This window comes from Vicia villosa, linkage group LG2, assembly GCF_029867415.1.
Source record: "Vicia villosa cultivar HV-30 ecotype Madison, WI linkage group LG2, Vvil1.0, whole genome shotgun sequence".
Taxonomy (NCBI): domain Eukaryota; kingdom Viridiplantae; phylum Streptophyta; class Magnoliopsida; order Fabales; family Fabaceae; genus Vicia; species Vicia villosa.
The window spans coordinates 219320749-219348574 of record NC_081181.1 but is presented as its reverse complement, the minus strand read 5'-3'; the positions used below and the strand labels follow the sequence as shown (position 1 = coordinate 219348574).

General features: G+C 34.4%; 3 protein-coding genes across 3 annotated transcripts in view; 1 reads left to right on the top strand and 2 right to left on the bottom strand.

The window, feature by feature from the left end:
• Positions 1-3182: 3182 nt before the first annotated feature.
• The window catches only part of LOC131653986 (uncharacterized), a 50031-nt gene continuing 25387 nt past the window's right edge, over positions 3183-27826 (bottom strand). Inside the window, exon 6 of the transcript XR_009299171.1 lies at positions 3183-3407. The gene's annotated coding sequence lies outside the window, so the exon portion shown is untranslated. The remainder of the gene's footprint in view (positions 3408-27826) is intronic.
• On the bottom strand, positions 3280-5068 carry LOC131653985 (uncharacterized). Its single transcript, XM_058924352.1, has 5 exons — positions 4720-5068; positions 4489-4597; positions 4194-4394; positions 3498-3582; positions 3280-3418 (listed from the first exon to the last, which is right to left on the bottom strand). Exons 1-5 carry the CDS (start codon positions 4895-4897, stop codon positions 3413-3415), a joined length of 579 nt encoding a protein of 192 aa, XP_058780335.1. The 5' UTR covers positions 4898-5068; the 3' UTR covers positions 3280-3412.
• LOC131651362 (uncharacterized) lies at positions 16262-17125 on the top strand. Its single transcript, XM_058921026.1, has one exon. It carries the CDS (start codon positions 16262-16264, stop codon positions 17123-17125), a length of 864 nt encoding a protein of 287 aa, XP_058777009.1.

Sequence of the window (27826 nt, the reverse complement as noted above, 5' to 3'; positions counted from 1 at the left end):
TATATATATATATATATATATATATATATATATATATATATATATATATATATATATATATATATATATATATATATATATATATATATATATATATGAGATATTGGATCGAACTCTAGTATGGTCGAAGGGTAGCTTCTTGGTTCGACAGGATTAAGCATGAAGTCGAAGGTTGTTCACATGCTTGTGTCGAAGATGCTAGGGTTGTTAGCATGTTAAAATTAGGTTTAGTGTTTAAACCCTAATTTGTTAAGTTAGCTTGTTTATTAAGTTGGCTTGTGTAATGGGCCTTGTGGAAAAAGCCCATTAGTTAGTATGTTAGGTTTTATTATAAATAGCATACTAGTCTCTCATCATTGCTAAGCTGCAAATCCTAATTTAGGGTGAGAGAGGTTATTTGTTATTCTTGTAAACTTGTAATCTTGTTTTAAGAGAAAGTGAAAGAATAGCAGTTATAACCAATTCTTGTGTTCTTCTCCTCTTTTATTCCCTATTATACTTTGTTATTGGTATCGTTTTTCACAACAATATATATATATATATATATATATATATATATATATATATATATATATATATATATATATATATATATATATATATATATATATATATATATATATATATAGGATAGTTTATAGTTTATTTACTAATTCTAGCTTTAGCCAATATATGGATGCCACGTAGATTTCCTTTAACTTCATGACATCCACATCTTCTTATCTTATCCATTGTATATATACCTCAGCTTGTACAGTGTTAAAGCTTAATGAATGAAGGATAACTTTTATGTTGTTAGATTGTAACCGTTTTCTGTTGCAGTGTTGATTTCTGTTATTCGCATCTTCTTCTTCAGATGGTGTCACTAAGGTGAAGTTTCCACCATTAACATGGTATTAGAGTTCAAAAAGCTCTGGTAGCCATTGTTGTTGTTGCTTTCTCGATTGTGAATCTTTCGGTTTTTCTTGCTCCAATTAAGTTTTCCTCTTCCTTGATTCACAATCATTTTTCTTTGCTTGTACTCTTTCTTCCTTTCTCATCTGATGGCATACAAGAGCTATAGCGATTTCTCCACAAACTCCACGAATCCTTTTTATCTCCATCCGAACGAGAATCCGTCTCTTGTTCTTGTGTCGCCTTTTCTAGATGACAAGAACTACCATACATGGGCTAGGTCAATGCACATTGCATTGATTTCCAAGAACAAGGAACGATTCATTGATGGAACTATCACGAAACCTCCCGTTTCATATCCTCTTTATGCTCCGTGGATTCGCTGCAATACGATGGTCTTAGCATGGATTCACCGTTCGATTTCTGAATCAATTGCTAAGTCCGTTCTTTGCATCGATACCACAGCTGGCGTTTGGGGCCCATTCTCTACTATATCTGTGTTAGGTCATAAATATTTTCTGACCCTTGTAGATGACTATACTAGATACACATGGATTGTTTTCCATGTTAAGAAGTGTGGTTGGGCCTAACTCAACCCTATAAAACCAGCTTGTAGGGTGAGGATTGCCCCCACTTATAAGGACATGTTCAGGCCATATATTATCCGATGTGGGACTCTTAACACACCCCCTCACGCCCAAGACTAGACAACTGGAGCGTGGAAATAAATAGTGGGTCGCCCGACAGCGGAAACCATAGAAGGTGGCCCACCGAATCTTAAACGAGGTTCATGATACCAACCTTCCACGAGAGAAGCAAGCACATTGAGCTCGATTGTCATGTGGTTCGCGAGAAGATACAATCGAAGCTCATTCACCTTCTACCTATCTCCACTAGTGCATTGGCTGACATGCTTACAAAGCCTCTTCACTCACCAGCCATGAAGCTTACATTGGACAAGTTGGGACTTTGAAAAACACAGAACTGGAGTCCAAGTACCAGCTCAACTAATACCCTCTCAAGAAGCTTGCTAATACAATTTCCCTTTGAAGAGATGTCTACATGAGTTCTTAACAAAGAGTTTTTTAACAAAGAGTCTGACTGAGCAGCTTCTTTATAGTTATATCATTTATTAAAAAGTTCCAAACAAACACCTTGTTGTTTAATAAGAATAATAAACACTTCTTAGCTATATCAGCTAACTTTTGATTACTGAACCATTTATGATTCTTAATTTGTTACATTTTGAATTATACTGATGTGGTACAATTATTCTGCATTGAATTTATTCTTTTACAATGAAATGATATGTCCTAAAATAAAATGATACATCTTAAGATTAAATTTATTTGTCTGCATGCATTGTGGAGTAATTCTTTTTTTATATGCATTGTCTTGGTGTGCACCGAGATGTATTTTTATGCATGTATATTTGCCATGGTGTTTGTTTATCCTTTTTTCATGCACCTATTATGCATTGAATTTGTTTTGTCTTTGGATTTGGGATACACTAATTTATTTTGAACGTTAGGGATGGTGCCTGCCTACAATAGATTAATTAATTCCATCGCCTATCCACCATAACTGTTTTGTCAAGAAATCGAACCAGACCAAAAGAAACCATACCACTCTACTCAGTTTTTCGCCCTAATCATGAATCTACCCTCAGAATTCCGAAAATCTCTGCCACTACTATTTAATTTCCAATTAAAGGCATGAATCCTAAACAATCAAAGCAAAATTAAATAGCAACGGAGCATATTTTTGACAAATTGATTGAGGGTTAACATTTCGGTGCATCAAGGGCTACAAATTGGTATAAAGAAAACGCAAAAATCTTACATGATCTGAGCTAGTCCGACGGTTCAAAAGCCAATTCCAAACTTACCTCTGCAAGTTATTTGCCACATGAACTTACAGAGAATGGATTGATGACTTATAGGGTAACAAAATTGTCTTGGTCTAATAAAGGCAAGTCCGTATGAGATTATGACCCAAAATTCTCAAAGGCACCTTAATTAAAAAACACCTAAAAATAACTAACAAGAACAAGCAAACATGTTTTTTTTTCAAAGAGATCTCCACATTTGAACCCATGCAAATTTGAATGAAAATGAACTTCCTAGTCACATGTGGACTAAAGTGAACTCATCAATGTTAGTGAATAACTAACAAATGGACTTCTAATGGATTCGAACCAAAGTAGCCTCACTAAGTTAAACCTTAATTAAAACACGTATAACCAAACTCAAGTAACCCTTAAAATATTCACAATTTGGTAGAAATTTAGGTAGAGAAAGCCTAATTGATGCTATAATATTCTTTAGTTCATTTGCATATAGTATAATAGTCTTAAACGAAAAATTATACACAATCACAAGATAGTATCTCATCGGCAATCACAATATATCTATCACATAGTATGAAAAACATTGTCAAATGTAGTTACAATGCAAAGCAACTTCATTTCCAGAGCAAAGCAACTTCTATGTTCAAGGCAGCAAAGCAACTTCTATGTTCAACGCTGAAAAAAATAAAAAAATAAGTTAGTTTCAAAAATTATGAAATTAATATAAAGAAAGTTTTAAGAATTAAGAAATTACTTGGAGTGGTGAATGTAGCAATATGTCAAAACCCTTGATGGTCTTTTCCAATTTTGTTAACAAAACAGTCAAGCTCCCTTTCAACCTACACAATAAATTTATTTTTAAACTAAGATCTCTGTGGGAGTACACAACAAAACAGTAAAGCTCCCTTTCAACCTACAAGTGTATTAAATAGTAACCTCTGATTTTATTCTTCAAATGAAGAATATCACGACTCATTTTACAGCTAAAAAGGTTAGTAGTATCAAGATTCATGGTTTCTTGACTGTAATCTTGAGATTTGATTCTACTTTGAAGCTTAACTAATGGTGGAAGAGCCTTGGTTAACTGACCTGTTTCTACTACTAAACCTAAGGCTGTGACAAATAGACACAAATTTCAATGCATATTAGTTTATAAATTATTCCTTCATTAGTCTAATTAAGCATGGTTAGTGAATCTGAGCTAATCAGCTTTTGTGTCTAAATAATGGTCATGAATCATGCATCATCATAATTAACTAACTTTGATCTCTCATTAGACAGTGGAAAAGGTAGAATTATAGTAACATTTTTTAACTATCACTTTTGTTTAATGTATCCTCCATGCTACTCCTCACAAATGGAAAGCTCTAATTTTCTCTCACAAAAAAAGTATGCAAAGGATACTCTATCATTTTGAAATCACTAGCTAGAGATCGAATATTGTACTCACCAAAGGATCTCTGTGGGAGTACCATCCCTTGCAATACTTGCATCAAGCTCAGAGGTCTCTATCTCAGGATCATCCCTCAAATCATACTGTGCTTTCAAAGCAGTGGAAATCCCATAAAATCCCTTAACCAGTGGGATCTTATTCAATTCATCAAGTTGTAAAAGCAACTCTTGCATTAAGCCGTGAAGATCCTCGGGGTCCCTAAAACAAACAAAAAAAGAGTCATTAATTTAGGCGAACTTTCATTTTCTACGCATTTATATAAGAAAGAAAAAAAAAACATAATACTACTCACCCCTTCAACAAGGAAAGAGCGATGTTTCTGAGAACATGAAGCCGCGGAGTCAATTTTGCAAAGTACTCTGATACGATAATGGTCCTAAGCTTATCACACTCCTCAGTGCCTATTAGGATGATGATCATCAAATTGGAAACAAAATTACGTCAATTAAGTAAACAAAGTTCTAACCTAATCAATTAATTGTAACATTAAACAAGATTAATGATAAAAGTAATGAATCGTCACCTCCTGATTCCAAGGTTTTTTTCATCCACTCGCTCTCGTCAACCTTTTTCTCCGCCGCCAACTCAGACTCATCCTCCGGAGACTTCATCTCCACCGCAGGCAACTCGGATTGATCAACACTTTTCTCCGGAACCGCCGAAAACTCTGATGCTGAACAACGTTTCCCACCGGTGTTCATGTTTTCAACGCAATCAAGAAACCAAACAGCGATTAAACACGAGAACAGCGAAACCAGACAAAGAAAACACAAAGAACGAAAGCACAGAGTGTGAGAGTGACTCGCGTTTTTTCAGTTTTGAAGAGTCTGCATCGATCAACGCGCCAAAACGGTTATCCATTTTTTTTATCCTTTCTCACGCGCACTAGATCGTCTATGAACCACGCGCGAAAGATACATTTTTCATTCGTTGTTTACTTGCTTTTGAACAGAGAGAGAGAGAGTAGTATAGAACATTCTAGAAAGTTGTGGAGCAAGTATGGGTGGAGCCACGTTCAGACGTACTACGTTTTTTTTTCATGGACAATGGCAATTAATTGTAAACAACATTGTAGAACTATTTTATTTTATTTAAAATTTATTATTTTCAAATTTAATGATGGAGATGGCTTATTGACAGCACCTACTTGTCATTTTTTCCTCTGATGTGTTCATCCTATTTATTACTCAATCAATTTTATAATTATTCAATCAGTTTTATAATGATAGATTTATTTGTAAAATAAAATTATTTCAAAATAAATGATTTATTTTATTATAATTCTTTATATTCAAATTTTAAATATACATCATATACAACAAAATAATACCAAATTAAATCTTTTTTGAATAAAATCTAATTAAAAATAAATTAAATAACAAAATAAATGGAGTGTCTAATAAATTTAATTTTAAAAAGAAAAAATTATTCAAATAAGTTATAAACAAATTGTACTTATATTTAAATTTTAAAAAAATTATCAAATCGATGTAATTTTGTCTTAGAAAAAAAAAATATTTAACCTATAAATTATTCAAAATCGTCTGGTTCACTGACAACATGGAGTTTTAATATAATCCTATGTTTATCTATAATTTATAATATGTAATTTTAATATAGTTTTGGTGTAATTTTTTTATTCCAAATATATCTTTTTAGTTTTTATTTCAAACTTTAACTTTCTTTCATTATTAGTGGTTACACGATGTTTTTTGAATTTTTCATTCTATTATATTTTATTATTTTATAAATAAAAATAAAATAAATAATACAATTTATATTTTATGCACGTGGCCACTAAAAGACAGATTAACAGTCCGTTTCAATTCAACACTAGAAGTAATTAAGTCAAAACAATTGGATACATATAGAAAATGAGGCCAAATGATTATCTACTATAATTAAACAAACAAAAGATTAAAAAAATAGAGATAGTATGTATTATACAAGTTAATTAAGAAATTAATAATTAAATAAATAAATAAATAATGTTGAAAACAAACTTTTGTAATTTCCTCCTAGTTAGCACATGACTATATGTATCCCCGTTCCAATATAGTCCAGAAATTTAGAAAAGAGAGTTACGCGTGGTTACAACTTTCTATACTCAATTATTACCAACAGATATACTAGGATGGTTCTAGAATTACGCGTTAAAATTATTTGATATATTTTTTATTTTTTATTTATTTGAGTTTTTGCACAGAGTAAATAAGTGTATACTCAATAAAATACATCTTTATTTTTAAAATACTAATATGATATAGTAAATGTGAGAATTTTAATTGATTATATTTATAAAATTGTTTTACACCGACGATCAACTATTTTTAAACTCAAAAGTTATTTATTCTTAGTTAATTAATTGATATAGCAATGTATAAAATGTTGATGTCATCAATAATATAAAGGTGCTACACTACCCTGCAAATTGGTGTCAACAAATATGTAGAAATAAGTAGCAGAATTAATATTATTAGACTTTATTAATTTTGTGTTTATCTATAATCTATAATTTTAATATAGTTTTGGTGTAATTTTTAATTTCAAATATATAAAGTTTTTATTTCAAACTTTAACTCTCTTTCATTATTAGCGGTTTACACGACGGTTTTTGAATTTTTCATTTTATTATCTTTTATTATTTTATAAATATAATTAAAATTAAATAAAACTAATAATACAATTTATATTTTATGCACGTGGCTACTAAAAAAACAGATTGACGGTCCGTTTCAATTCAACACTACAAGTAATTAAGACAAAACAATGGGATACATATAGGAAATGTGGCCAAATGTTTATCTACTATAATTAAACAAACAAAAGATAAAGAAATAGAGATAGTATGTATCATACAAGTTACTAATTAAGAAATTAATAATAAAATAAGTAATTAAATAAATAAAAATTGATTTTATAAATAGGGTTGAAAATAAACTTCAAGACATGTATGACAGTGTGATTGATAACAGTATATAGGTCCTTGGCAATGAAAAAAATCAACTTATTGTTGGACAATTGAACAGGGGAAAGTCTGGCTTTTAAGTACAATATTCCAGAAAAATTTCATGCTATGATCACTACTAAGGTTATGGCCTATTGGAAAGACAATGCTTGGTTTCTTCATAACAACATACAACATGTGATGCCTACTCTTCTTGCAACAATCAATCCTTTCTCCATTTCAGATTTGGAAATTGAGGATTCACTAGCTTAGAGGAATGTGGAAAATACGATGCTATCTATTAGTCATACTTATAAGATGTTTACAAAGGCTTCTAATCTTGAAAGGTGGGCTAGTTTTCCTTTGGACAAAGATTCAGCTCCTGCACACTCTATGTAAGTTTGGAGGCTAATCCATAATAGAATTCCTACTGATGAAAACATTACTCTGAGGGGTTTCTCTTTTCCTTCAAATTGTACTCTCTGTAGTAGAGCTATTGAAACTTCAAACTATTTGTTCTTTGAGTGTCAATTTGCAGCAAACATATGGCAGGGGTTTAGTGATACTCTTCCTGTCTCGACCCCTATCAATTCTTTATCTGTCTGCTTTCAGGTTCTAAAGTGTTCATGGAACTATCAAGCATTGGTTGTGATCAAGCCAGTATAGTCTTCATCATCTATCAAATATGGCAAGCTCGCAACTTGGTTAGGTTTGACAACAAATTTGTTCATTGGAAGACTTGCATCTCCAATATTAAGGCTAGAGCAAAGATGGTGGAAAACCTTACTTTCAAGACAGCAAATGCTTCAATTCGCAGCTTCTCCTTTCTTAAGAGGTTTTATATTAGTATTCATCCTCATGTGCATTATGTTATGGTTGAAGTTCTTTCGTGTCCACCGGCTAAAGATTGGATTAAGTGTAACATAGATGGGGTGGTTGCCGGTTTGCCTTTGCTTGCAGCTTGTGGAAGTATCTTTCATGATGATCATGCTAACCACTTACTCTGTTTTAGTGCTTTTTTAGATCATGGTTCTCCTGTTTTGGCGGAGTTCATGGCAGCAGTTTTTGCGATTGAGATAGTCAAGCAAATGAAGTGGACGTAGCTTTGGCTGGAAACGGATTGTGTTTTGGCTGTGAAGTCTTTCTCGAATTCTAATTTGGTGCCGTGGAAAATCAAATCCCGTTGGCTTACGTGTTAGGTGTATACTCTTGCTATTGATTTCAGAATCACTCATATCTTTCGTGAGGTCAATTTTTGTGCGGATTTCCTGGCTAATATCAGATTAAAGAGCAAAGAATTCACTTGGTTTAATTTTGTGCATAGGGATATATCTTCGGATTACTTATTATACAAGGAGTAAACCCCTAAACTTAGGCGTTGTTCTTAAGAGGTTTTGGTTTGGTCTCCCTCTTGTGTTTCTTTTTCTACTTTTCTTTTGATTATTAATATAATCATTTTTTGATTAAAAAAAAACTTTACTAATTTCCTCCTACTTAGCCCATGACTCTGTATCCCCATTCTACTTGTGTATAACTTTTGTGATGTTTTTCAAATATCAATCTTCTAGTATATCTTTAACAAATCAAATTAACCATACAATTAATAACAAAGCATACATTTAAATATTTATATATGTGTTTTCAATTTTTGATAAATTTAAATATTATAGTGTCACTGCATCATACATTTAAAGATCATAATGGTTATTATTATTTACTTTTTATTTATTATACATTTAAAAACTTTTGAAAGAATTTATAAGGCCCCACTGCTACTGAAATCTTTTCTCCCTTCTTTTGCCCATATATACTTATTAGGATGCTTGTGTCAAAAGAAAATTTATTTGATGCTTTTAATTTGAAATTTAATGTCAACCTTCAAATTATGAAAACTTTTAATACTAAATTGATTGAGACAAAATTCTATTAGTCATATCCACTTTGAAAGTCAAGTATTACATAATTGATACGAAAAGTTATCCCATCTTCTCTGCTAGGGTTTCGTCTGGAAAATGTCTATCATTGAGTCGGTGAATCCACTAGCGCCACCACTCGAATCGCCGAGAGGCTTCAATATTTCATATAGTAATATTGTCACGGGGTAAGACAACAATTCCATGCAGGAAAATGAAGATGAGGTGAATGAAGGAATGTGGGATGATGAAATTGACAGCACGATCAATGGGATCAAAGTCAAAGAATACCAGATTGGAGGGTATGACTGTCTGCAAATTATTTTGTCAAATCATGAGAAGAAGCGAATCTAGCGGCCACGACGACGTGGAGTGATTTTCAAGCTTCTTGGGAGGAGAATTGGATACAAAGCTTTGGAGAATAGACTAAAACAAATATGGGTGAGGAAAGGGATTATCAATATAATAGATTTGAGTCATGACTATTATTTGGTAGCCTTTACACATGAAGAAGACAGGAATGCAGCTCTTGCCGATGGACCTTGGTTTATTTACGATCATTACCTTACGGTAAAGGAATGGTCGCCGGATTTTTCACCCGGAAAATGAGAACATTGTGAATGTGGCTGTTTGGGTCAGAATATCAGGGCTTCCAATCGAATATTATGATCCAAATGTACTTCATGTTATTGGTGATCTGGCTAGAAAAACGGTTAAGGTGGATAAAAATACACTTCAGAGAAAAAGAGGAAAATATGTGAGAATCTGTGTAGAAGTGAACATCTCAAAACATCTACTTGCAATGTTTTCCATTAATGAAATTAACAACAAGATAGAGTCTGGGGGGCTGCACATGCTATCTTTAAGGTGTGGGAAGTTTGGACATTATCAAGATGGTTGTAAGGAACGTGGTAAAGATGTGGATGTTGCTGGTAAAGGTGTTATAGGTGAAGGAAGTACAGATGTTGTCAATGCTGGAAAACATAAGTTGAGTTTGTTGAGGAGACTCCTGAAGGGGGGGTTGATGGCATGTAAGGGAGCAGTGAATTTTCTCTTGTCATTAGTTATAAATGATAGAAAGATATAATATGATAGTTTGGAACTGTAGAGGAGCAGCAGGGAAAGATTTTTTCAGGTTTAGCAAACATTACATTGATATTTACAAGCCTGAAGTTTATGCTATTATGGAGACAAGATGTGATCCAGTGAAACTGCAAGTCCCATTAGAAAACACTACTAGAAAATTCGCTTTTAGTAACCAAATTAGAGACCGAAAAAACTTAAAAATCGGTCACTAAAACGTTTAGAGACTGATTTAGCGACCATTACTTTTCGGTTGAAAAAGTGCTAGTCGCTAAGCTTTTGCGACGAATTTAGTGACCGAATTCAGTAACCAATTTTAGTGTTCTTTTTCATAAAATAAAATTAAAAATTGTGATACCTAGAAATCAAACCTGTGACCTTCGTGTATTTTTATAACAACTTGCCACTACACCAATTAACAACTATTGTTATATTTTATATTTAAACATATATACATATAGTTTTTTATAAATATATTATATGTTAAAACAATAAAAATATGAAAATTTTAGTAAAAATTTAAATTTGAAAGAGAATTAAAATCTTTAAAAAATTTGAAAGGAAATAGTAAAATAATAAATAGGATTAAAAATACAAAAAGAAAATAAAAAATATTAGTGACCGAAATTTCGGTCTCTAATTTATATATAAAAATTAAACTGCATAAAATATTATTTTTTGTGACCGATTTAGTGACCACTTAAAATTGGCTCATGAATATTAAATTTAGGTGGCTAATTCGGTCACTATAGTGACCAAAATTTGGGTCACAAAATATTGGTCTCTAAATCGGTGGCTAATTTATTTTAGTGACCTCTTAAAATTTGCTCATGAATATATAATTTTGGTGGCTAATTCGGTCACTACAGTGACCAAAATTTTTCGGTCACTAAATCGGTCACTAAATGCGAATTTTTTAGTAGTGAAAGATGGGATTTCATAAATTTATTTTGGTGGAGAACACAGGTTATGTAGGAGGAATTATTGTGGCATGCAAGGATGATAAATTGAAGATAGAGTTAATTAGCAAAAGGGATCAGGCTATTCACATGCAGGTTGGTAATGATAGAGGGCAAGAGTGGTTCTTTACGGTGGTGTACGCAAGCCCTAATGAAATTCTTAGAAAATAATTATGGGAGAATATGAGAATGGTTGCTGTAAAAATGGTTTTGTCGTGGCTTGTAGCAGGTGATTTTAGTGACATAGCTTATGCCAATGAAAAAAAAGGAGGTGGGCCGGTTTCAAGTCGCAAATGCAGCACTTTTAGGAATAATATGGAGGCTTGCAACCTATCTAATCTTGGAGCTAAAGGACCTAATTACACTTGGAGAGGTCCTATTTATAACAGTGGGCAACGTATCTATAAAAGACTAGATAGGGCTATGAGTAGTGAAGATTGGAGGCTAATGTTTACTGAAGTTCAAGTTATAGTGTTAACTAGATTAGACTTTTCTGATCATCACCCGATCATGATATCTCTTAATAATGACTTTATTAAGAAAATTCCTAAACCTTTTTGGTTCGAAAGTTCTTGGCTACTTGAGAAAGATTATATGGATAGGTTGAGAGGTTTTTGGAGTAATAATGTGGATCCTTTAAAAAAAAACCAACGTATTTAATGTGATACTAAAGAATGGAAAGAATGTTGTATTCAACATATTCGGAAAGTTAAAAAAGGTTTGATAACGAGGTTGGATGGCATTCAACGCAATATTCATAGAAAAAATCTCAACAGAGGATTGGTAAGGCTGGAAAAAAAGCTTCGGGGGGAGCTGAAGAATATTTTGAAACAAGAGGAACTCATGTGGTTCTAGAGGTCGAGAGTACCGTGGCTGGTGGATGGTGATCGAAATACCAAATACTACCATTTAAATACTGTCAATAGAAGGAGAAAGAACAAAATTATGATGATAAAGGACGATAATGGATAATGGATTGATTATAGTGAAGAAATTAAAAAACATGCGAATGAGAAGTTTCAGAAGTTATTCTCTATTGGCGATAAATGGAACTGTTGGCACCAGACTAGGATCACGTTCAAATATATTCCGGAGGAAGAATTATTGAAGATGGAAACTAAGATTAGTAAAGAAGAGATCAGAAAAGCCATGTTTGAAATGAAACCCTGGAAAGCTCCTGGGCCAGATGGCTTTCCGGCGGGGTTTTATCAAAAATCTTGGGAAGTGGTTGGTAAAACGGTATGTGAATATGTGAGCAAGTTGTGGGATAACCCAAGGGAGTTGAATATGTTAATAAAACAGATATTTGCTTAATACCCAAGGTTTATAATCCAAACACGGTTTCCCAATACAGGCCAATATCTCTTTGTAATACTATCTACAAGGTGTTGAGCAAAATTGTTATAGGAAGATTCAAGAACTATATGAATAGTCTGGTTTCTCCTTATCAGACTGGCTTTGTACCAGGCAGACTAATCTATGAAAATATAATCATTGCTAAAGAAGCCATGCACACGATGGAAAGAATGAAAGAAGGAATGAGCATTTGCTATAAACGTGGACCTGTCAAAAGCTTATGAGAAATTGAACTGGGAGTTTATATGGAGAACCTTGCAAGAAATTCACATTTCGGAGAATTTCATGAAGGTGGTTATGCATTCGGTTACAAGCATTGAAACCAATGTGAATTGGGACGGAGAAAGAAATGAATACTTTAGACCTCAAAGAGGCATTCGCCAAGGTGATCCTATCTCACCATATTTGTTTGCGTTATGTATGGACAAGTTGTCACACTTAATTGAAGAAGAAGTTGAAAATCAAAAGTGGAGAGGAGTGAGGCTAGGGAAACAGGGAGTTATGATCTCTCATCTCATGTTCGCAGATGATCTTTTGATCTTTGGTGAGGCGTATGAGAACCAATTGAAGTGTGTGTTAGAAACTCTTGATAAGTTTTGTAGTATGTCTGGCCAAGAAATTAGCCAGGAAAAAACGAGCATTTTATTCTCCCTGAATGTGAATAGGAACATGCAAAAAAAGCTACAGAAGATATGTAATTTTAGGCACACGAAAAGTTTGGTAGATACCTTGGGGTTCCCTTAAGTGGGAAGAGGTTGAAGAAAGAGGACTTTTAGTACATAGTTGATTAGGTGGCAACAAAGCTGAACTGTTGTAAGAGAAATAGCTTGGCCTTAGCTGGGAGAATTACTCTTGCTAAAAGTGTTATTGAGGCTATCCCTTTATATCCCATGATGACAAACAAATTACCAAAATCATGCATTGATGTTATTCATGGGCTGCAGAGAAGTTTTGTGTGGGGTGACACTGAGGACAAACGGAAGATGCATGTTGTTGCATGGGATACAGTTACGCAGCCAAAGCATATGGGAGGAGTTGGACTTAGACACCTCAATGTTTTAAACTATGTTTGTCTCATGAAATTTGGCTGGTCTGTCTATAATTAGTCAAATGAACAATGGTGTAATGTTTTAAAAAAACAAATACAAAATTCTGGATTGAGAGGACTGCATGAAGATTAGGCAGTCTGATTCTAGTTTTTGGAAGGATGTAGCCAACACTATCCCAAGTATGCTGGAGACGGGAATGTGGATCATTGGAGATGGTACAAATATTAAGGCTTGGGAAGATATTTGGTTAGGGCAAGAGTATCGTGTGGCTGATCTCAATGTGACTATCCCATAAAACCTCAAAGGAGCTCATGTGTGTGACTTAATTAATGAGGTTGGTGGTTGGAATTTAAACACACTGAAAAATTGGTTGCCAACGCAGTGGATAGAGAAGATTATGGCGTGCGTCCCTCCGAGCGAGGAGAATGGTACTTACGTGTTTTGTTTGCAAGTACATGCAAGGATAAATTCTCAGTCAAGGAAATGTTCAATGAGCTGGAAGGATTTAACAGAAATGCTATGGATCTAGATTGGATTAAAATCTGGAAAGCATCGGTTCCGGAGAGGTGCAAAACCTTCATGTGGCTTTTCAAACATGATTGTTTTCTCACTAATTATAGTAAAAGTAAAAAGGGGCTTGGAAGTGCAGGATGTACAAGATGTGGCAATATATGTGAGACAAGTATCCATGCTCTGCGTGATTGTGCCTACATTAACCAAATTTGGCAAAAATTGATTCCTAGTGAAATCAGCTTGGAGTTCTTTGCTGCCAACAGTGCAAAGTGGATACGCTTGAATCTTAATTAAGATAGCAACTATTGGAGCAGTACCTGGATCGCAGCTTGTCATGTTGTGTGGTCATGGAGAAATGAAGAAGAGCATGTGAGGATTATGTGAGGCCTTTTGATTCGGCTTCGCAGATATTGAAAAGACGCGTAGACTACAAGCAAGTCATGATTTTGCATAAAGCAGTTGGCTTTGAGAACAGTGAGAATAATTATATAGGGTGGATTCCACCAGTTCAATCAATGATTAAGCTCAACTCTGATGGAGCTAGCAAACTCGATAATGTATCAGGATGTGGAGGAACTCTAAGGGACTACAAAGGAGATTGGAAGGGAGGATTCTCCAAATTTTTCGGAAGGAGTAGTGCACTTCTTGCGGAATTTTGGGGAGTTATGGAAGGATTGGAGTAAGCTCAAAGATTAAACTATTTCAAAGTAGAGATCAACGTTTATTCGGCTCAAGTAGTCAAGGCCATAGAAGAGGGAAAAGTAGGGGATATGAATTGTGTTGCTATCCTTCGCCAGATTTTGGAGTATGTGTCTCGAATGGAGGTTGTCATTATAACATGTGTCCCTAGAAGCTCTAACTCGTGTGCGAATAGATTGGCTAATAGAGGTTGCATAGATAAGGCTTTAGTTTACAATGAGCAAGCTCCAAACTTCTTGGAGCAATTGTTGCATTTTGATAAGATTGGGATTTGTAATCCTAGTAACTTTTTCTTGTAGTTTTCCTTGTTTTTGGGTTATTGCCCTCGTCATTAGAAAAAAAAAATCTATTAGTCGTAGATATATATTTTATCATATGATATTTATAATAAAATAAAATAGAAATTTGTTTTGAAGTTTGAACTGAGATGTATTTTGATAATCAATTTATTAATTATGGTTCTGTTATAGCAGTTCTAAATGATACTAATCTTATGTCTGATACAAATCATAGTTTGAAGGTGACTAGCATAGATTCAATATTTTGTCCTTTGAATGTATTGGTTAAACCAGATTTATAAGAATCAATTCCAAATGTTTTTAAGTAACAGAAAGATAATTGGGCTTTCTTCTAGTTTTTAAATTAAGTTTTAAATTATTATTTTAAAATGAATAAATAAAGTCATCACAGAGTCAGAGAGGTTCACTAATGATTTGCTTCTACATTGGTGATGTCATATGGTTATGAAAGGTTTTTTTTTTATTTTGCGCCAAGTTTCAAACTGTGTTTCACAGAGTTATGAAAAGTAATCTACTATCTACCCATTATTATAAAATTGACCAAACTCCCAATTTTAACCTTCTCCAAAATAAACTTTACCCTTGCAAAAGGTTAATGAAGTAATTAACAAATTGAATATTTGGACTTGCCATGTGTTGTCTACTCATTCGTCAACTTTTACCTTTTGTCTTTCTGCTCCCGTTTTCCCTCTATCTCTCTACATATGGTATTCTCTCTTTTCTATTTTCTCCACAAACCCTAGCGCAGCCACAAACCTAGCGATGTCTTCGACCACTCCAATCTCACAATCTCACGGTCTTTGTCATTTGGTTTCGATCAATTTGACGGCGACCACCGTTTCTCCATCTTCGGCTGATTCGGTAAGAACGAGCATAGTTTCCCCATCTTTCTTCTTCGTTTTTTCACTCCATTTTTTCACTCCTTCGTATTCTTAGATCTATGATGTTATGATTTAATTATCTATGATGTTATGATTTGATTTGAGTTTGCTTCTTCTCATTTTTGGTGTTATTTATAGAGGTTTTGTCAAAATATTTGATTTTCCTTTTCTCTGCTTCACAAACTGGATTCATCTCTTAACTGTGTTTTGTGTTTTAACTCTATTGTTTCAGTTAAAGATTTCACAGCAACACTCAAATCTGTGTGTTTTTCAAAATTCAAAGAGCATGACAGATTTCATAAAAATTTTAAAACCATGGTTAGTGACTGGTGGACATCTCAGGGCTAGTTTGTCAAAGATTTACAAATGGATTTTCCTAATCTGCTGAGCACCATCTCTTCTGTTAGAATCCCTGACTTCAATGTTGAAGATTCTCTAGTTTGGAAAAGCTCTTCTAATGGGGATCTTAGTTTCAAGGCTGCCTACAACACCATTATTAAACCTTCTCCTTCCAAATTCTGGTCCAACTTCCCTTGGGATAAGGATTCCCCCTCCCCCTCTCATTCAATGGTTGTTTGGAGATTCATTCACCATAAAATTCCTACTGATGACAATTATACCATTCGAGGTTTCTCTCTTCCTTCTATGTGTTCTCTCTGTCACTCCTCTTCCAAATCGATGGAACACCTTTTCTTTAGTTGCACTTTTGCATCCAATTTGTGGAACTGGATCAAATCTAAATGTGAGATCAACTTAAAAATCCTCTGCTACAATGATTGCTTGAAGCTGCTTGATAAGTCCTGGTCTGCCCAAGCTCTTGCTGTCATCAAAACTAGCATGGTTGGAATTTTCTATGAAATTTGGAGTTCTAGAAACAAGGCTAGACAGGAGAACATTAAAATTCATCGGAATTCTTGTATTGCTTTTGTTGCTGCCCAGGCTAAGTTGGCTGGCAACTTCTTCTGCAGGAAATCAAATTCGACCATCTCTAATTTTGCCATGTTAAAGAGATTTGATGTTAACTTGAATCCTTCTAAGACTTCTAGTTATGTTGATGTTCTTTGGTCTCCTCCTTTACAAGGTTGGATTAAGTGCAATGTTGATGGAGTGGCTAGGGGCTCTCCTTGGAAATTGGCTTGTGAAGGTATCTTTAGGGATTGTCAAGCTAATCATGTTCTCAGCTTTAGTGTTTTCCTTGACTGTGAACCTCCTGCAAATGCAGAGTTGTAGGCTGCCATTGTGTCCATGGAAAAAGCTATGGAATTGCAGCTAAACAAATTTTGGATGGAATCAGACTGCACTCTAGTTGTAAAAACTTTCAATAACCATGCTTTAGTTTCGTGGAATATATGATCTCGTTGGCTAGTTTGCTGGGCTTATATGATGAATATAGATTTCAGGATCACACATATATTTAGGGAAGCCAATTTTTGTGCGGATATTCTTGCTAGCATTGGTTTAGATTGTAATTCTTCTCTTTGGTTCCAACATGTGCATAAGAATATTAGGAAAGATTACTTGTTAGATAAGGGGGTACTCCTTGGACCAGACTTTGTTTCTAAGGGGTTTTGGTTTGGTCCCCCTTATTTTGTTCTCCTTCTTTTTTTATTTATGAAATCTTTCCTTTTGGCTTAAAAAAAAAGTATATTTTTAACAAATCAAATTGACCCATACAATTAATAAGAAAGCGTACATTTAAATATTTATATATGTGTTTTTAATTTTTGATAAATTTAAATAGGCTTAAATGCACTTTTGGTCCCTATAAGTTAGTGAGTTTTTTATTTTCGTCCCTGTAATTTTTTTTGTTTGAGTCCCTATATTTCACTTTCGCGTTCGTTTTAGTCCCTAAAATCTAAATCCGCAGGAAATTTCCCAAGAAAATCCGCAGAAAACCTGCAGATTTTCCTACGGATTTTGGCTTTAGGGACTAAATCTCAATCAAAAAGTAAGATATAGGGAACCAAACAAAAAAAAAAACTTACAGAAACGAAAATCAAAAACTCGCTAACTTATGAAAACCAAAAGTGTATTTAAGTCATTTAAATATTAAAGTGTTAATGCATCATATATTTAGAGATCAGAATGATTATTATTATTTATTTATTTATTACTATACATTTAACAACTTTTGAAAGAATTTATAAGGCCCCACTACTCAAATCTTCTGTCCCACCTTTTGCCCATATATATTTATTAGGATGCTTGTGTCAAAAAGAAAGTTTATTTGATGGTTTTAATTTGAATTTTGATGCCAACCTTCAAATTATGAAAAGCATCAAATAAATTGGGAGTTTGGAGGGGAGGGGCGGAGAAGGTTTTCGAAAACGAATTTTTAAAAAAATATAGAAAAATATTTGATATTTTTTGAAAAAATGATTTTGTTTAGAATGATAAAAGAGTCATTATCATTACAAAATTTTTAATTTTCAAAATAGTATAACAACCTAAAAGATATTTGGAAAATTTATGTAAGCACTTTAAAACCCTCATTCAATACAATTTTTTAGTTCCCCATTTTATGCAGTTTTTGTGTTATGAATAAAATCAAATCTTCCAAAACCCTCCTACTTAAAATCCTTTTATTTTTTTCACTAAATTCTTCCTATTTTCGAAAGCCCTCCCCTCCCTTCCCCTCCAAACTCTCAAACATAGTCTTAATATTAAATTGGTTGAAACAAAATTCTATTAATCATAGATGTATATTTTATCATAATGATATTTATATTAAAATAAAATAGAAATTTGTTTTGAAGTTTGAACTGAGATGTATTTTGATAATCAATTTATTAATTATGGTTCTGTTATAGCAGTTCTAAATGATACTAATCTTATGTCTGATACAAATCATAGTTTGAAGTTGACTAGCATAGATTCAATATTTTGTCCTTTGAATGTATTGGTTAAACCAGATTTATAAGAATCAATTCCAAATGTTTTTAAGTAACAGAAAGATAATTAGGCTTTCTTCTAGTTTTTAAATTAAGTTTTAAATTATTATTTTAAAATGAATAAATAAAGTCATCACATAGTCAGAGAGATTTACTAATGATTTGCTTCTACATTGGTGATGTCATATGGTTATGAAAAGTATTTTTTATTTTGCGCCAAGTTTCAAACCGTGTTTCACAGAGTTATAAAAAGTAATTTTAGGATTATGAAATGTGTCATTGAGATTTAATTGTAAAATACTTATATTTAATATTCATGTAATTTATTTTGAGTAGCATAATAAATAATTAATTAGTCGTCAATTGTTGCAAAAAGTGTGAGAAATTGGTAAACCTCCATTAGCATAATCCTAAAAGTAAGAAATAGTTAATAAAGTATCAATGGTCAATGATGTCTTTTTGTTGCATTTAGTATGGTTAAAGATGGAGAAAGAAAATGTTTGTTTGAAGGTTTGTGTTGAGAAAATAACAAATGAACTTTGTGTGAAAAATAAATGTATTATGTTTTTTGTTTTTTCTAATATATTTTTTTATACTCTTTCAACAGTCATCTTTTTGGGTTTAAATATTGACTACACTATTTTTCTTCTGTAAGTAATGTTTAACATATATATTGTTATTTGCTTCTGTGAAAAGTATAATGTAAATAACTCATTTTTTCATGCCGTTGAGGTATATTTAATTTAACTCAGTTAATAAAATAACTCCTCTCCAAATTTATATGTTTCCTATAACTATTGTCATATGTCATAAAAAACAATGATCTTTTTTATAGTTGGATTGGGGGACAAGTCTTTGAATTAAAAAGTTGTTTTGGGTAAAGTTTTGATGATACCTGAATATTGTAATGCAGAGAGATTTGAAATGGTTTAAGGAGGAACATGAAATATGGATGGTTTAGCAAAGCGCAATAGGTTTGCAAGAAGAAAAGGTGATGATGTGCAAAAGTTTTGCATAGGGTATGATGATAGCAGGGAAGAGAGAGATGAGATGATGTATGAGAAATGGCGCCGTCTATGGTGAGCAACATGGATAGGTCTCTCACCGTGAGAGACCATTTTTTCCTTTTTTTTTTCAAATGAACAAGAGCCGTTAGATTAGCTGTCCCTAATGGTCACTCACTTCACTAACACACACCATATCACCACCATCCCTTACACCTTTTGCAAACGTACAACACACCTTTCTTCACCGTCCTTCTTCCACTGTGTCCTTCTTCCATTGTCCTTCTTCATTTCTTTTTCTGCAGCCATTACTCTTCTGCGTTTTATTTTTCTGAAACCATTCTCTTCTTCATTTTCTTTTGTGCTCCCTTCTGATTTCTTCTTTTTGCGCTCCCTTCTGATTTCTTCTTTTGCGCTCCCTTCTGATTTCTTCTTCATTTCTTCCATTTTCGATCCTCTTCCATTAACGATTTGTGTCTGAAACAAGTTTTTTGTGCGTAGTAAAAGTAACAGATATTGAGTTAAAGATGGATAGTGGTGACGTTATTGGCCATGGAGTAATGCAAGTTAACTCTGTAAGTCAATTTTCAAACAATCTTATCTTGTGGTTATAACCATAATTGATGGTTGATTTACTATTTAGTTATTTATATTTTTTTAGGAAGCACACGATGGGATTTTTCATGAGAATGGTCGTGTTAACGATGACGGTGAACTGGATTTTGTTAGTGATGGATGCTTGGATAATGTTGAATATGACAACAGAGTTGTTGATGAAGATTCTGAGTTTGAAGAAGTTGAATACTATGATGAAGATGCGGAAGAAGATAATGAATTTTACGGATGTGAATACGATGATGAAGATGGAGATGATGATGGCGAATTAGATGGTGATGATTATGATGACGAGATAGGTTCCGGTTATGTTAGTGGACACGAATATTGGAATACAGATTCAAACGGCGGTGGAATTTCTGGGGAAGGATCGGAATGGGGTTCGGACAGATTGAATGAATCGATATCTTCAGATCAACTTCCAGACGAATCATTTGTTGTTGACGAGTTTGACGACATTGCAAATATGGACATGTTTAACTTGCAATGTGATGATGTTTCGAAGCTGCAATTTGGAAGTCTGGAAATAGCTTACACATGGTACTGTTGGTTTGCAAAGATGAACGGTTTTGCAGTCCGTAAAGGTCAAGTTATTAAAAAAAAAGTGGAGATGTTACTCAACAAACATTTCTTTGTAACCTTGCAGGATTTAGGCAAAACAAAGTAGATAATCGCAAACGTGGTCTGAAGAATATTTTGAAACAAGAGGAACTCATGTGGTTCTAGAGGTCGAGAGTACCGTGGCTGGTGGATGGTGATCGAAATACCAAATACACCCATTTAAATACTGTCAATAGAAGGAGAAAGAACAAAATTATGATGATAAAGGACGATAATGGATAATGGATTGATTATAGTGAAGAAATTAAAAAACATGCGAATGAGAAGTTTCAGAAGTTATTCTCTATTGGCGATAAATGGAACTGTTGGCACCAGACTAGGATCACGTTCAAATATATTCCGGAGGAAGAATTATTGAAGATGGAAACTAAGATTAGTAAAGAAGAGATCAGAAAAGCCATGTTTGAAATGAAACCCTGGAAAGTTCCTGGGCCAGATGGCTTTCCGGCGGGGTTTTATCAAAAATCTTGGGAAGTGGTTGGTAAAACGGTATGTGAATATGTGAGCAAGTTATGGGATAACCCAAGGGAGATTGAATATGTTAATAAAACAGATATTTGCTTAATACCAAAGGTTTATAATCCAAACACGGTTTCCCAATACAGGCCAATATCTCTTTGTAATACTATCTACAAGGTGTTGAGCAAAATTGTTATAGGAAGATTCAAGAACCATATGAATAGTGTGGTTTCTCCTTATCAGACTGGCTTTGTACCAGGCAGACTAATCTATGAAAATATAATCATTGCTAAAGAAGCCATGCACACGATGGAAAGAATGAAAGGAAGGAAATGAGCATTTGCTATAAACGTGGACCTGTCAAAAGCTTATGAGAAATTGAACTGGGAGTTTATATGGAGAACCTTGCAAGAAATTCACATTTCGGAGAATTTCATGAAGGTGGTTATGCATTCGGTTACAAGCGTTGAAACCAATGTGAATTGGGACGGAGAAAGAAATGAATACTTTAGACCTCAAAGAGGCATTCGCCAAGGTGATCCTATCTCACCATATTTGTTTGCGTTATGTATGGACAAGTTGTCACACTTAATTGAAGAAGAAGTTGAAAATCAAAAGTGGAGAGGAGTGAGGCTAGGGAAACAGGGAGTTATGATCTCTCATCTCATGTTCGCAGATGATCTTTTGATCTTTGGTGAGGCGTATGAGAACCAATTGAAGTGTGTGTTAGAAACTCTTGATAAGTTTTGTAGTATGTCTGGCCAAGAAATTAGCCAGGAAAAAACGAGCATTTATTCTCCCTGAATGTGAATAGGAACATGCAAAAAAAGCGACAGAAGATATGTAATTTTAGGCACACGAAAAGTTTGGTAGATACCTTGGGGTTCCCTTAAGTGGGAAAAGGTTGAAGAAAGAGGACTTTTAGTACATAGTTGATTAGGTGGCAACAAAGCTGAACTGTTGTAAGAGAAATAGCTTGGCCTTAGCTGGGAGAATTACTCTTGCTAAAAGTGTTATTGAGGCTATCCCTTTATATCCCATGATGACAAACAAATTACCAAAATCATGCATTGATGTTATTCATGGGCTGCAGAGAAGTTTTGTGTGGGGTGACACTGAGGACAAACGGAAGATGCATGTTGTTGCATGGGATACAGTTACGCAGCCAAAGCATATGGGAGGAGTTGGACTTAGAGACCTCAATGTTTTAAACTATGTTTGTCTCATGAAATTTGGTTGGTCTGTCTATAATTAGTCAAATGAACAATGGTGTAATGTTTTAAAAAAACAAATACAAAATTCTGGATTGAGAGGACTGCATGAAGATTAGGTAGTCTGATTCTAGTTTTTGGAAGGATATAGCCAACACTATCCCAAGTATGCTGGAGACGGGAATGTGGATCATTGGAGATGGTACAAATATTAAGGCTTGGGAAGATATTTGGTTAGGGCAAGAGTATCGTGTGGCTGATCTCAATGTGACTATCCCATAAAACCTCAAAGGAGCCCATGTGTGTGACTTAATTAATGAGGTTGGTGGTTGGAATTTAAACACACTGAAAAATTGGTTGCCAACGCAGTGGATAGAGAAGATTATGGCGTGCGTCCCTCCGAGCGAGGAGAATGGTACTTACGTGTTTTGTTTGCAAGTACATGCAAGGATAAATTCTCAGTCAAGGAAATGTTCAATGAGCTGGAAGGATTTAACAGAAATGCTATGGATCTGGATTGGATTAAAATCTGGAAAGCATCGGTTCCGGAGAGGTGCAAAACCTTCATGTGGCTTTTCAAACATGATTGTTTTCTCACTAATTATAGTAAAAGTAAAAAGGGGCTTGGAAGTGCAGGATGTACAAGATGTGGCAATATATGTGAGACAAGTATCCATGCTCTGCGTGATTGTGCCTACATTAACCAAATTTGGCAAAAATTGATTCCTAGTGAAATCAGCTTGGAGTTCTTTGCTGCCAACAGTGCAGAGTGGATACGCTTGAATCTTAATTAAGATAGCAACTATTGGAGCAGTACCTGGATCGCAGCTTGTCATGTTGTGTGGTCATGGAGAAATGAAGAAGAGCATGTGAGGATTATGTGAGGCCTTTTGATTCGGCTTCGCAGATATTGAAAAGACGCGTAGACTACAAGCAAGTCATGATTTTGCATAAAGCAGTTGGCTTTGAGAACAGTGAGAATAATTATATAAGGTGGATTCCACCAGTTCAATCAATGATTAAGCTCAACTCTGATGGAGCTAGCAAACTCGATAATGTATCGGGATGTGGAGGAACTCTAAGGGACTACAAAGGAGATTGGAAGGGAGGATTCTCCAAATTTTTCGGAAGGAGTAGTGCACTTCTTGCGGAATTTTGGGGAGTTATGGAAGGATTGGAGTAAGCTCAAAGATTAAACTATTTCAAAGTAGAGATCAACGTTTATTCGGCTCAAGTAGTCAAGGCCATAGAAGAGGGAAAAGTAGGGGATGTGAATTGTGTTGTGTCATACCCTAAAATTTGCCCTCATATATTTGCATATGTCATTTTATCTCGAATAATTAACATGACACAATTGGTAAGGATTTGGGTGAGAAAGGTACAAGAGCGAGAGGTCCTGAGTTCGAATCCCACTTTTGACATTTGTCCCTTTTTTATTTGTTTCTAACTATTTTAATTTTATTTTCACTTATTACTGAAAAATTCACAAAAATAAGTTTTTTAATATTTAAATATTATTTTTCGTATTTATTTATTTATTATTTTAAAAGAAAAATGTTTTTTTCACTTTATGTACTTTATATTCAAAAAATAGGCAAAAAATCATAAAAATAGGATTTGAAAAGATTTTGTTCATTTTAGAAGTAATTTAATTTGATTGAGTAAGATAGTCACAAAAATCAAAATCAATTTAATTGAATTATATTTTTTGATTATCTTGATTGATAAAATTAATTTATTTCCTTTTCAATTAACCTAGTTTTTTTTCTTATATAAACCAACAATTTTAACCCTTATGGACGGACCCTGATACTCTACCAGCACTTTCAGGAAAACAGCAATACACAATAATAATTCACCTGCAAATTGCTTCAATAAAAATACATCACCGACGCAACAGAAGCGGAGAGATGAAGCTAAGTCAAACCGAGACAGCCACGTCGATATTTTAACCGTCATCTTGTTATTATTGTGTACTGTTCTTGTTTTTGCAGAAAAAAGAGAAGACAAGCCATCGGAGACAACCCCAGCGGAATACCACTGCCGCAACAACATCGCCACTATCAGATCTGCCATCGGCTCGCCGTCGTGGGAAGCCAGCCGCTCCACCGTCCGCTCACGTCGCCCTCGGTTCTTCCATCGTCGCTGACCGGACACCACCGTCAACCGCCTTGACCACCCGCTAATCATAGATCGGCCGCCAAAATCAACGGTGTCTCTTCCGATCTCGCATTTACGGAGACCGTCGTAGAAATTTTTGCCACTCTGTCTCGGTGAGTTTTATAATGCATTGACCATGGCTATTTTCATTTTTACTATAATAGAGAGATGAGAGAACTTGGAGAAGAAAAAGAATGAGTCTGTGTTTGTTTTCCTTCATTAGTTTAGCATTATACTTAATTGTCTCTTTTCTTGTTTTTATTTATTTATTTTAGCGACATATGGCATATGTTGGTTGGTTCTTGTTGTAATTTCCAAGTTTCAAAATTTAATATTAAAAGAAAAGGAGAGTGAAACGTGTGTGATACTGTACCGTGAAAAGAGATGCAAATCTCTAAAGTTTTTTTTTCATTATATGTTCTAATTTATAATTTTAATTGAATTTCATTTTTTTTATAAAAGACTTTAAGTCATTTTGGGATCATAACAAATTAAGCCCAAATGTTAAGTTTTAGTTTTTGCTTTTGTCTTAGCTTCAAGACTTAAGAACATATAAATCAAGCACCAAAAAAGTTTTATTAGATGAGATTTATTAGATTTTATTTCTTATATAAAGATACTAAACATATTATTTTAGTTAGTATTTATTTAGAAATTAAGGTTTGTTATCTCTTGTTAATTTTTTTTATTAGTCATTGTTCATATTTTTGCCCATTTATTCATACATTATGATACATATATTTGTTCCTACCATCTTCTTAATTATTGCGAGGTATATTCGAGCGGTTTATCCATTCTCGTGGATATTCGCAAATCCTCTTCTCTTCTTTGCGCAAATTTTCAGAGTTACCTCAAGATCCTCCAACTGCGCGCCATGTCAAACAAAAGTTAAGTTCTATCCTTTCCTTATTTAAATTTTCTTTCACCTTTTATTTTTTGGGTTTGATCCCCGCTGACAATGAACTCCTCCTACACTTACTTCCTTTTCTATTGTCAATGTTTCAATGGTCAGAGTCAATGCTTCAGGCTACCTCCAATTATCAACCTTCAAAAACACGAAGCTAAGTTTCTTTTACCCTTTTTCTTTTATTATTATTTTCATTTTTATGGTTAACCCTAATTGTCTCTGAACAAATAATACACTCACCCCTTTTTCTGTTTATTCTTTCTTTTCAATTTTCAGGGTTTGTCGACCGCCAAAGCGACGAGTCTGGTAACCCTGAACCCTATCTTAAATATTTTTTCTATTTTATTATTACTTGTGTCAACCCTAATAAGGGATCCGCTGGTTACAATTTCCCGCCCCCCTTTATTGCTTTATATTATTATATACTGCGTGGTTAGTAATCTTAGGGAGTGCAAGCCTTAAACTGAATTAGAATAACTAATTAAAAGATAAATATCTGAATATAATCACGTGATTGTTGCACACACGCACCCTTTGGGTAACCTCTCTGTTGCCTTGTTGCCTTGTTGTTTTGTTGTCTTGTTGCCTGTTGCCTTTGTGTTTTTGCAGAATAAGCCACGTCCCTCGAATTCGAAGATACCTCAGCCATGCTGCCTCGAATACTAAAGGTCATACGACCCTAAATGATGCTGCCTTCGATACGCAATATGACCTCGACCCTCGGAAGTTGCCTACGGAAAAAGGCTGAGGTATCTTCTGGCTGCCTACGAAGTGGCTTATTCTGATCCTTGCCTTAGACTACCTGCCCTTCTATGGCATGGGACAGTCTTATGGCAAAGGATGCTTCGATGACCCTTCAACCTCCAAACGAAAGGCTTCCTGCCCTCTTATGGCAAGGATAGACCCCTTTCATTCTGAAAGGCTAAAAAGAGACCTATCATCTGAGTTTAAGGTAATTGCCCCTAATTGCCTTGCAATGCTCAAACCTTTTTATTATATTCTTTCTCATAATTTTTCAAAAGGGCAACGCTCATTTACGAGCTAAAGTCCCTATCTCTTTCATCTACTTTTTTCTAAACAAATGAGCAAGCAAAGCAATTAAGAGCCCATGGAAAACCATGGATGCAAAGGGTGCCTTACACCTTCCCTTTGCATAAATTACCCCCCGAACTTAGATTTCTTTAAAAAGGTTTTTTTCTGTTTCTTTTTGCCTTTCCGAATTTGTTTGGATAAAATAAAAGTCGGTGGCGACTCTTGCTTAACCGCGACATTTTCAATTATAAAAGTCAGTTCACCGTATTACAGAACTGGCGACTCTGCTGGGGAAAAAATTCGATAAAAGAGGGGTTACCTTAAAAGTTTAGGATTCACTTAAATGTTTTCTATTGTTTGCTTTGCTTGCTTTATTTTTCAGGGCTGTTTTGGGAAAATTGAAGGACGAATCCTATTCCCGGATTCAAGAACACTTAAGATTAGGAGCGGCATAGTCATGGAGACTCCCCTTGTGCATGCTTGGGGTTGGTCAAAATGAAGTTCGCGCTTGAGTTAGGCCTCCACTGGTTATTGCGTACCTCTTTTGCATGAGAGAGGTTTACGCATGTATCTTTGGGTGCGTCGGAGCTCAAGGACCTTTAATCACCTTTAACTCATCCTGACTTTTAGGAACGTAGTGGGAGGGCTATTCTTGGTGCATGCCAAGTTATGGTCGCTACCCGATACTACAGCTCAGATAGGTTTCTTCCTAAAGTATCATTGCGTGGTATGCATGTACCATGTTCGAGGGTGCTTTAGAGGGGGCTGACAATTCTGGGTCACTTGGTAGAACCCGTTGCTGAAATCTCCTTATCCATAGAAATACCCTTGGGAAGGACACCTGATCAGACTCCATGCAAGCCTTAAGCCAAAAATTGTGTGACTTGTGTGACTTGCGTGACTTGTGTGACTTGTTTGTGTTTGCTACTAACCTTCATTTCCTCGCAGGTTTTGTTGAGAGGACCTGTTTGTCCTTACTATCTCACACTATGACTAATGAACTGCATTCGCATGACATCATGACATCATGA